Consider the following 16304-nt stretch of genomic DNA (forward strand, 5'->3'; position numbering starts at 1 on the left):
GGAGGTCCCGGAGTAGCATGGGGCATGGGAAAGGAATCCTACCCTGTGTCAGTCCTGGCGAAGAGGAAGAGGGTTGAAGCTGGGGTGAGGAGAGTGACCCCAGGGTTCGGGCCCACACGTGGGGCAGAGCTCTGACAGTTTGACAGAAGAGCTGGGTACAGCCCATGGGCCGGTCCGCCAGACTGGGCTCCTGCCAGCTGGGAGATTTTAGGCAGACTGATTCCTCTCTCTAGAATGCTGGTTCCCATTTGTATGTGCCTGGCCTGAGGGCTTCAGGGTCCTCTCCTCCCAAGAGGCTCTGATGGAGGTGGGGTGTGGGGAGGGAGCTCCTCCTGTGGGCCCAGCACCCAGCATCTGCTCTGTCCCTGCAAGACACGACCCTGGTAGGGAGCTGCCCCAGGCCCTGATTGCATTGTATAGGCCTCCGTCAGGGTGGGTCCATCTGCCTTTCAGTCTCTAGAACTGACTGTGAAGCAGCTGTGAGGGAGCCAGCCACTGGCCTTCTTCATCTACCTACTGACTGACCTCTGACCTTCTCCCTCAGCTCACTGCTGACCCTCCCCCAGATCCCATCTCTCTGGGATAAAAGCTGCTCTCCCTGGCATGGCCATTACACGTGTGTGGTGGTATTGTGTTCCCCAAAATATTGTGTACTCTAATAAATTTATCTGGGGTCAGAGAACAGACAGCCACTAGATACAAAGGCTAGAAAATGGTGGCACTCACACCTTTAATCCTAGCATTCCAGAGATAGAAATCCCTCTGGATCTCTGTGAGTTCAAGGCCACATTGGAAATAGCCAAGCATGGTGACACACACCTTTAATCCCAGAAAGCCAGCCTTTAATCCCAGGGAGTGGTGGTAGAAAGCAAAAAGATACATAAGGCGTGAGGATCAGAAACTAGAAGATTTTGGCTGGTTAAGATTTTGGCTGGTTAAGCTTTCAGGCTATGGAGCAACACAGTTCAGCTGAGATTCATTCTAGATGAGGACTCAGAGGCTTCCAGTCTGAGGAGACAGGACCAGCTGAGGATTCGGCGAGGTGAGATAGCTGTGGCTTGTTCTGTCTCTCTGATCTACCAGCATGGACCCCAATAACTCGTCTCGGGTTTGATTTTATTAATAAGAACTTTTAAGATTCCTGCTACACACGTGGTCTCTTCTGTCTCCACTGGGGACATCTCTGTCATTAGTATCGTGTGGGCAGATTTGTGTCTGTCACTGTGTTGGGCATAATGAGCAAGGTGTCTGGTGGTCTGTCCTGTCACTCAACAGGGAGTGGGACGGTGCATGCGAGGGGCAGGGCAGGGACCAAGGCTCAGTGCAATGAGATGGGGACTTTGGGAAGGCTAGAACAAGGGCCCCAGGGAAAGCAGGAGAGAAGACTGCCCACATTTAATGCTCAGGCCTGAGGCCAGCAGGCCCCTGCACCCATACTGCTCAAAGGATCCCGCTGGCCTCAGAGGCAGTCTTCATGCTCCCTGGACTCTCTTCCTAACACAGCCTGGTGGCGGTGAGGCCCATGAGGCCCTTGCTGACGGTGGCCTGCCTGTTCAGGTCCCACCCTTCAGAACTTAGTGAGACAAGCTCCCAATCGGGGGACTGTCTTCTGGAGCACCGGAGGGCTCTCGACTCTAGGGATTGTGGGAGTGCCAGGGAAGAGCTGCATGAACCTAAAGGGGTTAGGATGTTTACGTGGTTGTTGGAGAAGCAGAATCCACCTTGGGGATGGGGCCCTACAGGTCTGCAGAAAGAACTGGAAGGAGCCGGGGGTCGGGGAGGGGGTGGGGGCGAACAACTCAGGAGAGACTGCAGCCGGCAGGAAGACAGGCTCCTTGTCTACACTGAAGGACAATGGAGGCTCTTTCTTAGGTCAGGAGGCAGGAACAGGGACCTCAGGACGCTAGCCTGTTCCTGCTTTCCTGCTCTTTCCCTAGCTGTGAGGTTCAGAGTGCCGGGAAGACAGAGGATGCTCACAGGAAGCCTCTCTTTAGAGTCCCCCCCCCCCCCCCCGGGTCCAGGAGTGAGGGTGAGGGGGCATGACTCAGGGAAGGGCCCAGACAGGTCATGCAGCTGATGAACATCTGGGTCTGCTCTTCCCAGGTCACACAGCTGGTGAATATCTCGGTCTGAGCCCTTTGTCTATGTGGGGCTATCCTCTGGCTAGGTGTGACACAGAGGTCTGCAATGTACAGACCTCTGTGCAGAGTTCCCATCCACAGCGGCTAATACCCACCGAGCATGCCCTTGCCTGAGCAGGCACAAGCAGACAGGGGCCACAGTGCCTGGCTGGAGGGACCGTGTGTGCCATTAGGGATCTGTGGTTAACCAAGAGGTGCTCAACAGAGGGAAAGCCCCTCTTCAGATTTCAATGGCTGCCCCCAGGAAAATGACCCCTGGGCTAGAGCAGGCCGTGTGTGGTGTCTGATACAAACCTCCATGCGAGGCAGTTTACCCTCGCTCTCCCAGCCTGCGAGCCCCTGGGGTGGAGATGGCCTTCCTGGAAGGGTCCAGATTATGAATTCCTGACTGATCTTTTGGTAATCCCATGCTTCCTCGGATTAGTTCCACCAACCACAGCAATAAGAGATGACCAAGGCCAGGCAAGGCCCTGGGTCTCTGTCCTCACCGCTGGACCTGCCTCAGGTTTGGTTCCCCACGGGTATTCCATAGAGCTGGCCAAGTGGGAAACACCGAGGAGACAGAAAAGCCTGTAACTGAGCACCTGCTCTGGGCTACACCCAGGGCCAGAAACTGCACACGGGACTCTTTGAAGCTCCTCCAAGCTCCTCTGGGAACGCAACCACCCCCCCCCCCCCCCCCCCCCCGCCCCATCCCAATCAAAAGGGAAAGTGGAGCTCAGGAATGTGAGGTGGCCCTGGTGGGTGCCTGGGAAGCCAAGATGGAGGCCATATCTGACTGTAGAAGCTGGGCCAGAATGAACTAGAAGCAGGGGCCCCTGCCGTGTGGCCGGACTTCTGTCTAGCCATGGCGTTCCATGCCGCAAGAACAGCCACGCATCCTCAGCAGCAAGCTCCATCTTGGAGGCACAACCTGAAGCCCTTCCCTAGGCCCAACCCCTGCGGCTTTGGCCACGTCAGTCTCAGAACCCTGCTGGAGAAAGGCTTTCAAGACTGTCCACCCACTCTGGCCTGCACACTCAGTTCCGGGGGACTTGGCTAGAGATACGCAGAAGGGCAGCTGGAGCTGGCGGGGGCAGGCCATGTCCTTCCCAGGCAGGTAGGCTGGGAGGGAAGAGCCTCAGGGGTTTGTCTGTTTCCACATCGAGGCTCACTAGAGTGGGGTGAAGGAGGGGTACTCTTTATCTGGCACCATTCGTGGCATGTAGCTATATGGAGCCACCGGAGCACATCACGGGTAGAGATGGGCAATGTGGTTAATGGTAGAGGGCTCTGAGGTCCTGTTTCAGAAGGCTGGGGGTGGGCCACAGGCCAAATTCCAAGGGGACAAGGAGCTGAGGAAAGAGCTTTGGGGTGCGCCAGGGGAGATGGTTGATGAGTGACAGGGAGGAGGCGGGGCCTCGAGGGAGAGAATTGGGGCGGGGCAGTAAGAAGCAGGCCCGGATGGGCCCAGGACAGAAAAAACCCTGAAAGGGCTGAGGTCTAGGAGAGTCTGAGCGTTAAAGTTCCTGGTCCTGCTATGATGGATGGGACATGGGACACAGGAGAAGAGAGCCTGAGGCAGGGCTGCCTTTTATCTGTGAGGCTCACTCCTCAGCTAAGCTGTCCCTCAGCAGGCTGCTAGACAGCAGAGAGTCCTCCAGCTAGGCTTGGTCTCCAAGCCCAGATGTGCTGCTTCTGTGGCTTTGTGTAGTTCCTATGTTTCAAGCCCCAGTTTCTTTACCTGGGGTCAGCCAGAGTTTTTTTTTTTTTTTTTTTTTTTTTTTTTTTTAACCTTGTTCCTTTGGTAAACCCTGCCAGGATTTACCAAACCTCTGTACTTCTGTCCACTCTTTGTTTGGACAGCCAAATCGCCACTAACTTAACTCTTACTGGCCCCAGATGTCTGTATGACCAAATCAAGGGAGGGACCCAGGCCATAACCAGGGACCCAAATGACTAGCCACATGTGGGATCAGTCCAGTGGCTGGGTGTAGCTTGGGTGCCTGATCCTTTCCAACGGTTCGGTGCCCGGCCTCTGGAGTTCTGTGGGCAGTTAGGCCCTGTTAGCTGTTGGAGCTGTTGGAGGTCCCCTAGTGGCTTTACCAACAGGATTGCATAAGAGGATGACTGGGCAATGGGCCTGGGTACCAGGTGTTTGGAAGGGTCTACACTTGGCTGTATCTAGCAGGGGGAGGTTTGTTTGTTTGTTTGTTTGTTTGCCTCACCCCTTGGCATTGTTATAAAAAGCCTTTTGAATAAAGTTCTGGGCTGGTGGGTTTTGACCCAGGCCCTCCTGAGGCTGTCCTGTGTCTCTGTCTTTCCTCTCCTTGTCGTCGTCTAGGTCTCTCTTTCTATCTAAATATTTCCCACTTCTCCCTGATCAAGAGTACCCTGGTTGTAAAAGTGGGGGCTGGTCCCCCACCGTTAGCACGGAAGGGGCACACAGCTGGTGTAGAGCTGGACTGTGGCCCAGTGGGGGTGTGAATGGGGACGTGGAGAAGGTCCGGTGAGGGTGGAAGACTGAGGTAGCCTTGTCAGGCAGAACCACCCTAAGTAGCACTGGGTAGTGATGGTGGTGAGTGGGACCCACCGAGGCAGGAAGCCCAGGACAGGAAGAGGCTACACCCAGAGAGACAGGGGCCATCCAGATGAGTGGGCATGTGGAGTTAGGAAAATCAGGAGCAGGTATACAGCTCCTGATTGGAGAGAGCCCATGGGGAGTGGGCAACTGGTGGGGGGAAGTGGAGTGAACTTCCAGGCTTGAGGCAGCGTGGGGCAGTCTGCACCCCTAAGGATTAGCCACGGTCACCTCTAGTTTTCCTTATCTCACAGTTCTCCAGCACCCCACCCCTTCCTGGACCTTTCACAGTGCCGCAAACCCTGGGATGCTGTCCTGCCCACCACACTCTCAACCTCCACCTCCTTTGAGGCTGCTTGGGTAAGGGCAGGAGACCCACTCCTGGGAACCCCAGCCTCTGCCGGAGAAGGCTGCCACAGGAAGTGCCTCCCAGCAGGGCACACCCACAAACGAAGCTACCCTACCTCCACCTCAGCAGCTTCCTGGGGCACCAGAGGCCTTGGCTGGGGAAGTGGGAGGGCAGAGACAGAGCAGGGGAGACAGGGCTAGGGGGGGACAGGGCAGAGCCGAGGGTCAAGCTGGCTCCACCTTGCCAGCTTGCCCAACAAACTTCTGGCTGCCTCTCCCTCTTGGGTTTGTCCCCTGGCCACCTATATCAACAGCTGGCACTTGGGCAGGTACCATGCTAGGCACTTTCTCCAGGTGGAAAAATCATAGCTATCTTCATGACAGCTCTAGTGAGTACATGCTATGCAAGTCCCAGTTCACCCACGTCTCTGGGGGAACCTAAGAAATATCCCAGGGACCTCACAGGCTGGCCTCAGGGCCAAAGTCTTCACCTCCCTTCCAGGTCCGGGCACCTCGGGGCCATGCCTATGCAATGGCTGCTGATCAAAAGACTCATGGATGCTGGGGCGGGACCTAAATTCTGGCCATCAATGGGAACGTTTATGAAGAGGGCCCTTCAGGTAGAGAAGGACAGGAAAGGCTGTAGGGGACGCCTATCACTGTAAACCCAGCCCCCCCTCAGGCCAGGCAGTGTCCCATTAGCTCTGGTATCTATACATATCAAGCAACCACTTGTGGACAGACTCCGAGAGGAAGCAGAGAAATATGGACCCGAAAGAGTCAGGTGACAGACGCAGTCAGCCAGGACAGTCCAGGGAGGAAGGTTCTCGCTCCTCTCTCTCTGTGTGTCCTTATCTATCAACCACACCAGCACCAGCTCTTAGTGAAGCCTGGACAGAGTACAAGGCTGGGGTCACTGCCCTGGAAGGACAGGCACCCTATTTTCCTGAGGGCTCCTGCAGAACCCTACTGGCTGGCTGTAGGTGCTGTTACCTGGTGCCTGTGGGTGAACATAACTAGAACCCGAAGGCTGCTGAGCCTCAGGTACGTTCCGTGACTGGTGACTGGCTTTGGACTGGGTAACTTGCAGGAGCCTGCCCTAGCGTTTTTTACCTCCCTCCTCAGGACTGAGGTCCTGCACTCACAACGTGGGACAGATGCCTCTGGGACGGCGGGCACCCAAGGGAGCAGCACTGTAGAGGACGGGAAATTTGAGCAGAGGGGCTGAGGACACTAGGTTGTCAGGAAAGGTGGGTACCGTTGTAAGGACTGAGGGAGAGCCATGGCGCACACGGCCCAGTGAGTCTCACATGTGTGGGACTGGCTTTAGGGCTCCACTACGGGCAAGGAACTTGGGGTCCCGGGCTGGATCAATGAGAGAACCCCTAATGGACTGTGCCTTAACAGAGAGTCCTCTCAGCCTTGGCTGGACACCTACTATATAACTCAGAACCCACATGGCAGAAAGGCCTTGGTTGACAGGACTGTTGAGGGCCCTCTGCTGGGAGGCCTCCTTAGACTGTCCGGTCTGAATGGACTCTAGGTCTCGTGGGGGTTCTCTCCTTACTCCCTCCAGAAGAATACAGATGGCCTCATTGGGGCTCTCCCTCAACCAATGGGGTAGCACCCTGCTGTCCGACCAGAAATGGGGATCACCTCTGTCCTAAGGGAGCATTGTGGCCTCCCTCGACTACATGGATTTCACCAGGGTCAGTTGGCCTTTCCTGCCCTGCCTGGTGCTTCCAGAAGTGGGGTTCTGTGCCTGAAAAGCTACCGGCACCCTTGTATGAGTGATGTTACAGGCTTGGGTCGAGACTGGGTCGCTTCTAGGCTCTAAACTGGGACCTTCGTAGTCAAAATACCACAGGCCGAGCAAAGAGTAGGTAGGTCCCCAGAAAGAGCTGAGAGGCTTGGAGACTGACATGTGCCCAGGGCTTCAAGTCTCTCTGTGTGTTGTATCTGCTGGATTTTTGTGTGGTCCCTGGCTCTGGCTCACAACTCTGAGGTTGATAATGGACCTGTAGGCATCTAAGGGATGTGGCCTCTGTGGTCAGGGCACAGACTCTCTCCTGGAGAGTTCCTGGTTCTAACAGCTAGAGTGGCGTGTGCGGTCTCAATCCTGCACCTCCACTGTGGAGCTGACGATGAGAAGCCACTGCCAGAGGGATTTATGGCCCTCGGCACCCACAGGGAAAGGAAGTTCTCTTGGCCTGAGAATCAGCCTGCTCCAGATGTGTACAGAGCACAGGAAGCCAGGGTGGGAGGCAAGGTAGGAAGTGGGGGAGGGGCAGAGCTACTCCCTCACCTGCTGCCTGAGGGGTGAACCCCCTGCCTCCAGCATTCTCACTCCCCACACAAACCCCATCCGCAGTGGCTGGAAGAAATCTGCATGGTCATCTTGGCAGTCACGTGACTCCAGGGGACTCTGAATACTCCGTGCCTTGGCCCTGTCTTCTCTTACATCATCACACCCTCACCTTGGCCCTCTGGTGGAGAGATGGTCAGCACTGGGGTCAAAGGCACAGTCTAAGCAGCCAGGTGGCCCAGGATCTGCTCTGTCATGGAATTTCCCGTCCCTCATCTTCCTCTCCCACTGCCAGATGCTGCCCTTGGCCTATCCCCCCCCAACCCCCACCCCGCCAATCTTGGGACCTCAGAGGGCCCAAGCCACCTCCGGACTTAGAATCTCCCACGACAGTATGCTGACACTCCCTCACTGAGGCCAACACTTGACTCCGTTCTGCCTCCCCTTCCCATCAATCTGGCTTTCCACACATGGCCTGGCTCTGAATGTGATGCCCACGTGTGCTCCAACAAGCATGAGACGAAACAGGGAGGGTCACCTCTGCTATCCTCCAGACCTTGCATCTTCTCACACCCCCTGGGAGCTGTCCTGCCTCACGGGGTTAGCTACCAGCTAGGGTCTGCAGTCCTAGAGCATCCTAACTCTCTTCACAGGGGCCTATTTCAGAGAGAAGTACAGGGGATTCATGTGCTCTCCAGCTGGGGCCTCCACATTAGGATTACAAAAGGAGGTGACCTCTCTACAACCTTCAGGCTCTGACCTCCAGGACCCATGTGGCCATGATCCCTAATGGTGCTCAGCAATGTGGGGTGATGAGGGCGTCTCAGTCTCTTCCTCTGAGGAATAGGGACTCCTCTACCCAACCATACAGTTACCAAGGCTGTGTGAGCCTGACAGTGCCAGGGAGCAGGTTGTGACAATCCTGGCGGCTGTGGCTGTGCTCAGGAGGTGCAGTCAGCTGGCACAGCCCACATGCCAGCAACCTAGAACCAGGGGACCCACTGACGGGCAGGAATGCAGAGGCGGAACCCCATGTCATGTCTACACTCTGCTGTCAAGAGTGGTCACACTCTCCTTCCCTTCCCTTTCTCCTTGGGCCGGTCTGAGAGCAGCCCAGCCAGCAAGCCCCCCCCCCCCCCCGCCCCCCGACACTCCAAGAGCAAGGTCAGAAGACCATGCTGCACAGAACCCCCTCTCGCCAGGGTCCCAGTGGCCACTGAGTCTCTGTGGCTGAACCTGGGAGCCTAATGTGCATGTTGGTTTCTAAGTGAGTGGAGGAGGCTTATGTTCTCAGGCCACTAGACATGGGTGCTGGGTCCTTTGCTAGAATATACAAAGAAATAAACGTGTTTGATGGAGGGCAAAAAAAAAAAAAATCTTAAAAAGGAAAATAATGAGTTCGCATCTGTGGTGGAGCCTCCCCACATTCACATACAACACATGGAGACCCCACACCACACAGACGGACATCCTCATGCTCACACGCACCCACATGCTAGCACATAGATAGGCTCACACAGCAGTACACCTCCCCGCCAGCACCCATACACTCACACAGCAGTACCCAGGCTCTCATACTCCCCAAAGCTGGCACGTGCACACAAGACCACACACCAGTACCCTCCCCAGGCCAGCGTTCCATTCACAGTCGCCCACACACCCGACAGGGTAAAGGAGGACAAAGGAAGTGGAAGAAAAGTGTTACCCATGAGGAGGCGCCGTTTCACCCGCTTGTCCACATCAGCTACTGACGTGGCATTGAACTGAGAGCGCTCAATTGCAGCCTCATCCTTCTCTAGAACACAAGTAAGGGACAAACACGGAGCCGGTGGTTAATGAGAGCCCACTTCCCGCGGCCCAAGACAGTCAGCCTCTTGGCGTGGCGGCGCACACAAAGCCAACACAGCATGCCGGGCCAGCACGGTGCCCTCGCCAAGGGCTAATCCCAGGAACTTTCAGGCGGGTGTGCTCAGGGTGAAGCAGAGAGGAAGCACGGTGGGAGGGTGGGAGGGAGGGCATGCAGACAAGAAAGGTGGCCACAGCGCGACCTGGACACAGTGGGGGCCGGGGGGCGGGAGGGGGGATGCAGGGTCTGTGTGCAGCCCAGCAGGGTAGGTGGCTAAGGTCAGCAGGAAGCCTGTGTGGAGGACACAGAGGCAGACAGCATGCCGCAGGCTCACAGAGAGAAGCGGTTACAGGTCCCTCAAGCCGCAGGGACAGGACAAAGCACAGGACAAGGGGGTAGATTTGCGAGGTCTAGTGATGGATACACCCGGGGACAGCAGATGCCCTGTTACAAGGATGCTGCCACTCATGCAAAATTAAGAACAAAACTGACAGAGAAACATACACATACACACACACACACAGAGAACACTGGATCCCACTGGACAGACAGGAAGTCCAGGGGATCGGGGCAGCACTGGTTGCCTGCTTGTCTAGAGGACCAGAGCTAAGCATTCAAGTGTTCAACAGGGGGATGGGGGGGTGGGGGGGGGGCTGTGGAGAAGGGTCAGTCATTTTAGGAGCGTGCAGGAGGGCGAGATGGCACGGGCCAGCAGGGGAGCCTCCAGCCACTGGGCACAAAGCTGTGCCAAGACGCTCCGCTGGGGCCGGGTGACCGAGAACAAAGCAGGACAGGAGGGTTTCTCATCCTGGTGGCCAGGAGTTGAAGTCACAGTGGCTGGAGCTGGGTAGGGGGGATAGTTTCTAACGAGGGGGGACTGACAGGAAGTGTGGGCTTGGGGGAAAAGAGATCCAAGCAGGGACTGTCACATGCAGCAGACATTAAAAAAAAAATTATAAAAATCAGATGAGAAAGGATGAGCGAGGAGGACACAGACAAGGAGGGTCAGACCCAGGCTAGGGTTCATATGCCCGGCAGTTGTCTGTGCTGGTCCAGCGGCTGCGGGCGGGGCAGGCTCGACTGGACATGGGAGACTTGAACAGACAAGACAGAGGGAAGGCCAGAGTGGCTCGGAGAGCTCTGGGCAGGAGGACAGCGGAAGGAGAGAGGTCAGAGGACAGAAAGTTCTAGATGGGATCAGGCTGCAATAGAGACACTGGTCTGAGACCTGGTTTGGCTTCTAATTAATTAATTAATTAATTTTTTTGTGTGTGATTGGTTGGTTTGGTTTTTTTGGCTTTTTGGCTCTGAAAGATGATTAATGAGTGTCAGTTATCAGACAAGACAGGCAATCAGGGACCATCACGAGAGAAGCAGCGGGAATGAGGTTAAAATGAAATTAAAAAAAAAAATAATGGCTGTCTGAGAGAGGAGGCCACACGGAGGAGGGGAGGGTCCCGCTGCGCGGCCCAGCACCCGGCTTTCCAAGACACCAAGGAGCAGTGACAGGGGACAGGAAAAGACAGCAGCTAACACGTGTGCGTACATGGGTTCACCAAACACCTTTCTGTCACTCGAAAGCCCCTCAAGAATCACCCCTCAAGTTGATCCTAAGAAACGGAGCCTTTTCAAAGACATCAGTGAGGGTGATCCCACCAACTCACGCTGGGTCCTAGCAAGTAGACCCTTGGCTCCAAAGTCTGAAATTCCTTTTTCTTACTTAAAAAAAAAATCTTGCTGTTGTTTTTGAACAGGAGGGAAAAAAAACATATTAGTAATTACTGCATAAAATAACTACAAATGTTCAAGCTGCCCTTGGGAACACGGGCCTGGATGAAGGAGGTTGCTGAGTTTCAATCAGGATTCCATGGAGCAAGCAGGTGTTGGGACAGGAGCATTGCTGAGGGAGGAAGGACTTCAGGTGGGTGAGGAAGTCCTAAGGAGAGCCCTCCAGCTCAGAAGGAGAAGCAGTCCCAAGCACGCCCGCCCATCTGCCCGCCCGCCCACTCCCACCCCACGCAGGGTGAACACCTCCACCCTCACAGTGAGCCACGTGTTAGGAAACTCACTTTCCGTGTGTCTGTGAACAGCGCCCAGACCTACAGTGCTCACACAGACTCAGGGAGGCTGCCAAGAGTTTTTCCACATTAGAAAAATACCAGTGCTTTAGGGACAGACGATGTCCCCAAGCTGAAGCGCACGGCTGTGCTGAGGACAAGCAGCAACCCTGCTAGGGACACCCAACCCTAGAGAACTTTGTCCCAGGGTACTGAGGGACCCAGGACAAATTCTCACAGAAGCTGGCCCTTGGGATGCCTGCCACACCCATCGGCCTTATGGGTGATCCTTCTTCTTGTCTCCCTTCTGTTTCCTCCAAGACAGGGGGACCACACAGGGTACCCGCAGGGGCAGTGTGGCAGTAACAGCACCTACTTACCAATGCACGTCCGACCATCCGCATGCAGGGCGTACTTCTGGTGGCAACCACACATGGGGCCCGTGTCTGTGTCCTCACAGCTGTGCTGACAGCCTCCATTTCCATAGTTACAGGTTACTAGTTAGTCCCAAAGTGTACACACGTGTGTATAAACAGAACAACAGAAACCGTTAGTTTACTGGAACTGGTTATTTTTTTGGGGGGTGGGGGGGCAGGGGGAGCAAGAGCCCGAGGTGGCCAGGGAACAGTCCTTTGAGGACTGAAGGCAGCAGACTTGCATCTCTGTCAAGGAGTCCCTCCAGGGTACCAGTTAGAAAGGCTAGTCTCTAGAGGTGGGCCCAAGAGTGGACTCTGAGCTTCACATAACTAATGCATGAAGAGAGTGGAGGGTCGGAAAAAAGGGAGAGGTGGGAAAAGCTAGACACACATGCAAGACGCCTTAGCCCTCTCAGTCCCATTGGGACCCATGCCTGCTCACGCCAAGACATGTGCGGGAGATGACAGGCGCGGTTCAAAGAACCATTTGTTTTCTTAATTCCTGCACAGCTCTATCCACTGCCTGTGTCTTGGTACAGGTGGACGCTACTCTCTGTGGGTCCTTGTTGTGAGCTCTCTCCGCCTTGCTCCCTCACAGCACAGACCGTGGAGCTCAGCTACCTATCCCCAGTAGACAGAACTTAAGCAAGTTCATGTCATCTGGGGTGTATGCTAAGAACCGCCTACATCGTGTGGCTGCTGGTGCCTATGGCTGGAGGATCTAGGGTCCTTCGGTCCGGACGCTCCATGGAAGCAGCAGCAAGCTGCATCCATGGGAAAGGGACCGAGCAAGAAGGAGCCGGTCTGCGGTAGGAAACTGATGTTCAAGTTTATTTACACGAAGATGGTCCACTGTCACTGTACAGGGGGAGGGAGACGGCCAGAAGAGGATGAGGATCTGAGTCAGCTCTCTCGCAGGGGCCCTTGGAGACTCCACTTTATCATGCAACGAGCTGCTGGCCAAGCTAGCTGTCGCCTGAATGCCCGGACAGCATGTCTTCATGGAGACCTTGACTGGTTTTTCATAGTCTATCTACTACACACATTATTTACTTATCAAAGTCAGTCTGAGGCCAGACCTGGTTAGAGGAGCACCGAATTCCAGATCTGAGAGCTTGAATTAATCATGTCCTTCTAAGCAGATCCATTCAGACAGCTGGCAAGGGAGGGAAATCCGTGGAGGTGAGCACAGGACGAGAATGGCCAGCATCTATCTGTCATCTCACACACTGTCTTCAGCAGTGTCCTCCTCTTGACCCAACGGCCAGGGCAGTCAGATGGCCCACAGGCTCTCCTCCCTGAAGCCTGTCCTATGCATACTCAGGGATGGTGGTGATAGGCAGCAAGCTGGTGTTCTCCAGTCTAGTAGTGTTCCTTCTTGGGGACAGAAGCCCAGGGCTCAGGAGCAGGGCCTGCGTAGGTCCCAGGGGATGGGTCAATCCCCAACTGGACATTTTCTTTCCTTATTGTGGAGAATCCTCTTCAGAGTGGGCACAGGGGCATCTTGGAAAGAGGCAATGAGAATGTCACAGTTCCTCCCACGCTCTGCATGCTGGGCTCTGGGAAGGTCAAGATGGATAAAGGAATATCCTCACTCCTGGAAAGGGCCCTAGACTCTGATGGGATGAGGGATGGGGGTGCAGAGCCATGTAGTCTCTCCCCACCAGTCTAGAGATTGCTGGGCTAGCCTGGGCTCCTGACCAACTCTATGGTCCAAGGTTCCTAAATACAAGTGAGCTTGGGGTCCATGTAGGTCTCCCCTGTCCTTTACACAGATCCTCACCTTCTACTTTGTTTGAGGCAGGGGTCTCTTAATGTTTGCCACTGTGTACACCAGGCTAGCTGACCTGCGAGTTTCCAGGCATTCTCCTGCCCCCACCTCACTACAGAAACACTGGGATCACACACACACACACACACACACACACACACACACACACACACACACACACACACACACACCTGCGTCTAGGTTTACATGGGATCAGGGGATTTGGCCTGCCAAGCCATCATTAACCATGCCTAGCAAAACACATAGAAAGAACCAAAGCCAGACCTCCTGAGTGCCACCTTCCAGGGAAGCTATAGGGCTTTCCCCAACTCCTTGGCCTTAGGCAACAGAATTAGGCTTTCTATACCTTGTCAGGGAGGGTAGGGCTATGGATTTATGGACCAGCAAATGTCCCTAGGCTGTGCTTAGCCCTTTCCTGACCCCGTTGGTGACTAGGGTAGGGATCTTAGCTTTCTATAGACTCTGGCTTGTCCCATGTCCTTCCAGCCAAGTCTGAAACCCAGAGGAGTTTTGTGGGTAAACTCTCCTGTGGCACTTGTCCCAGATGGGTTATAGTGGTAAGTTGGCCCAGTGAGGTCACTGGAAGCCCTCTTGCTAGTGTCTGCATGGAGCAAGTCTCTGGAGACCATGCTTGTCTGTCACCTGTGCCTGGCTCCTGTCCTCGCCCGGCGCAAGGACTAGGAGAATTATAGTCAGCCCCATCTGCTCCGAAAGTGGCCAGGTAGCAAGTGTTTTCTCTGAAGTTGGAAGAATCCATCTGTGGGGCCAGGCTAGGGCCTAGGCGATCTCTGTCCTGCCTTGGTGACCACTGGCATGCATGTCCCATGGAAAAGACCTGGCAGTAATGAGAAAGATTGGCCCACATCCTGACCATGGCCAGATGTTGTAGCATGTTATCTTTGAATATAGCGGCAACTGTCATCTTTATCTGAACAGATGTATGCAATTCTGCCCCAGATGTGGTCAGAGGTGGTGATAGAATACAGAGAATGTGGAAGGCTGACGGATGAGGTGGGAGATCCTGTCTGCAGCGGCGGGGAAAGGAATCATCCATGCTGGCACGAGACTTTCTGGTGGTGTGGTTGCTTCGAGGTCATTCGTGCTTTGTAAATAAGCCCAGTAAACTCATTGGTTTCCCCAGGTTGGACTGGGGTGAAATCATACCCAGGTCTGTCACTGTCTAGGGTGAGTAGGCCCTTGTTCCCATCTCCCTAGGAAAAGTTCACAAAACACTCGGATGAAGAAGGTGCCTCCACTTTGGGAGTCGGGTAGATCGCCTAGAGGGTTGGAGCATGAGCCCCTGGGGGCAGGGACAACAGCAGATGCTCATGGGTCCCCAGGGTCTTGGCAACTGTTCAGGGAAGATGAGCTGAGAGAATCACAGTGGTTGGGGATGGTGGTCCAGCTGTCTTCTGTCCAGAATGGAGGAATAGAGGAAAGCTGAGGCCTTTATAGTGGCGTTGGTCAAGAACCACAGACGCTCAGGCAGGTGGAAGCACATTCTCCAAGAGTCAGAAGCAGGTTCCTCCGGGCATGGCATGTTTCTGCAACACCACAGTGTGAGACTGATGAAGCTGTGGCCGGGCTGAGTTGGAAGAACTCTCTCTGTTCTTGGCAGACCCAGAAGGAATAAAATTTATCCTGGGTGTCTCCACGACCTGTGAGCACAGCCTGCAGCCTGCTGCCTTCTCACAAAGCAGTTGGCAGGGTGTGTTGGGTTGGATGCTCTGGAAACCGGTGAATGTCTTAAGCTCTGTTTCCTTTCCCAATTCCATTCCTCCTCATGACCTGGATGCCCATGATGAGAGGTTGGACAAGGGACGGGTGTGATGTCATATGACTTTAATCCTAGCACTTTGGGAGGCAGAGGCAGAGGCAGATAGATTTCTGTGATTCCAAGGCCAGCCTGGTCTACAGAGAAAGTTCCAGGACACAGCGAAACCTTTTCCCTTACCCCAAATAAAAAGAGGCTGTACTATGTTGAGTCCTGGGGCAGATATCTCCAGGCCAGCAAGCAGGCTTTGAAATGGTACCTCTGGACTCTGTCTTCTTCAGACCAGATATGGGGCTCATGGTTTGTAATCGGTCCTACGGAGGTCACTAAGTTCTGTTTATTTTATTTTATTTTAGACAGGCTCTTATGGTAGCACAGGCTGGCCTCAAACTATCTACATAGCTGAGGTTGACTTTGAACTCCCCCTCCCGTCTCAACCTCCCAAATGCTATAATTACAGGTGTGGATCACCACACCTGGTCTATTCAGTGCTGGGGATGGAACCCAGGGCTCTGGGCCAGGCAAGTGCTCTTTTTTTTGGGGGGGGGGGAGTTTGAGACAGGATTTCTCTGTGTAGTTTTGGGCCTTTTCTGGAACTCCCTCTGTAGTCCACGCTGGCCTCGAACTCACAGAGATCCACCTGCCTCTGCCTCTTAAGTGCTGGGATTAAAGGTGTGCGCCACCACGCCCGGCTATGGCGAGTGCTCTTTTACCCGAACTATATCCTCACCCTGGGTTCCGACTTTTGAACCTGGGAAAATGTCATCACTGGGTTCACCCCATCCCGTCCACCCTCTCCCTCCCGTCCACTCTCCCTTGGTTCTTTACACTCTTCTGTCACCTAGGGCCTCTCGGGCTGACAGACAAAGCGGGGCTTTTAGACCTCAGAGCTGTAACCCTCCATCCCCTCAGGAGAGTGTGAGTTCAGGGCTCTACAGATGGGCCAAGCCGGTGCCTGGGGCTGTGTTGACATGTGTTGACATGTATTGACATATGTGTGTCATACCAGGTATAGAAAATTCCAAGCTGGGAGGTCAGGACCCATCCCTCCAGCTCCCCAATTCC

At 54.7% G+C, this 16304-nt stretch overlaps 1 protein-coding gene across 3 annotated transcripts in view; it reads right to left on the reverse strand.

Moving 5' to 3' along the window:
* The window catches only part of Scube1 (signal peptide, CUB domain and EGF like domain containing 1), a 122260-nt gene that overhangs the window by 36848 nt on the left and 69108 nt on the right, over positions 1-16304 (reverse strand). For 2 of the 3 annotated variants that reach the window (XR_013046533.1, XM_006980248.4), the window contains exons 6-7: positions 11638-11754; positions 9060-9149 (exon numbers count right to left, since the gene is read on the reverse strand). Coding sequence is in view for 2 of the 3 variants with exons in the window: in XM_006980248.4 (XP_006980310.1) it covers positions 9060-9149; positions 11638-11754 (207 nt within the window). In the remaining variant the exon portion in view is untranslated. The remainder of the gene's footprint in view (positions 1-9059; positions 9150-11637; positions 11755-16304) is intronic. The other variant, XM_006980249.4, reaches the window with a different exon arrangement.

This window comes from Peromyscus maniculatus, chromosome 20, assembly GCF_049852395.1.
Source record: "Peromyscus maniculatus bairdii isolate BWxNUB_F1_BW_parent chromosome 20, HU_Pman_BW_mat_3.1, whole genome shotgun sequence".
NCBI classification, from domain to species: domain Eukaryota; kingdom Metazoa; phylum Chordata; class Mammalia; order Rodentia; family Cricetidae; genus Peromyscus; species Peromyscus maniculatus.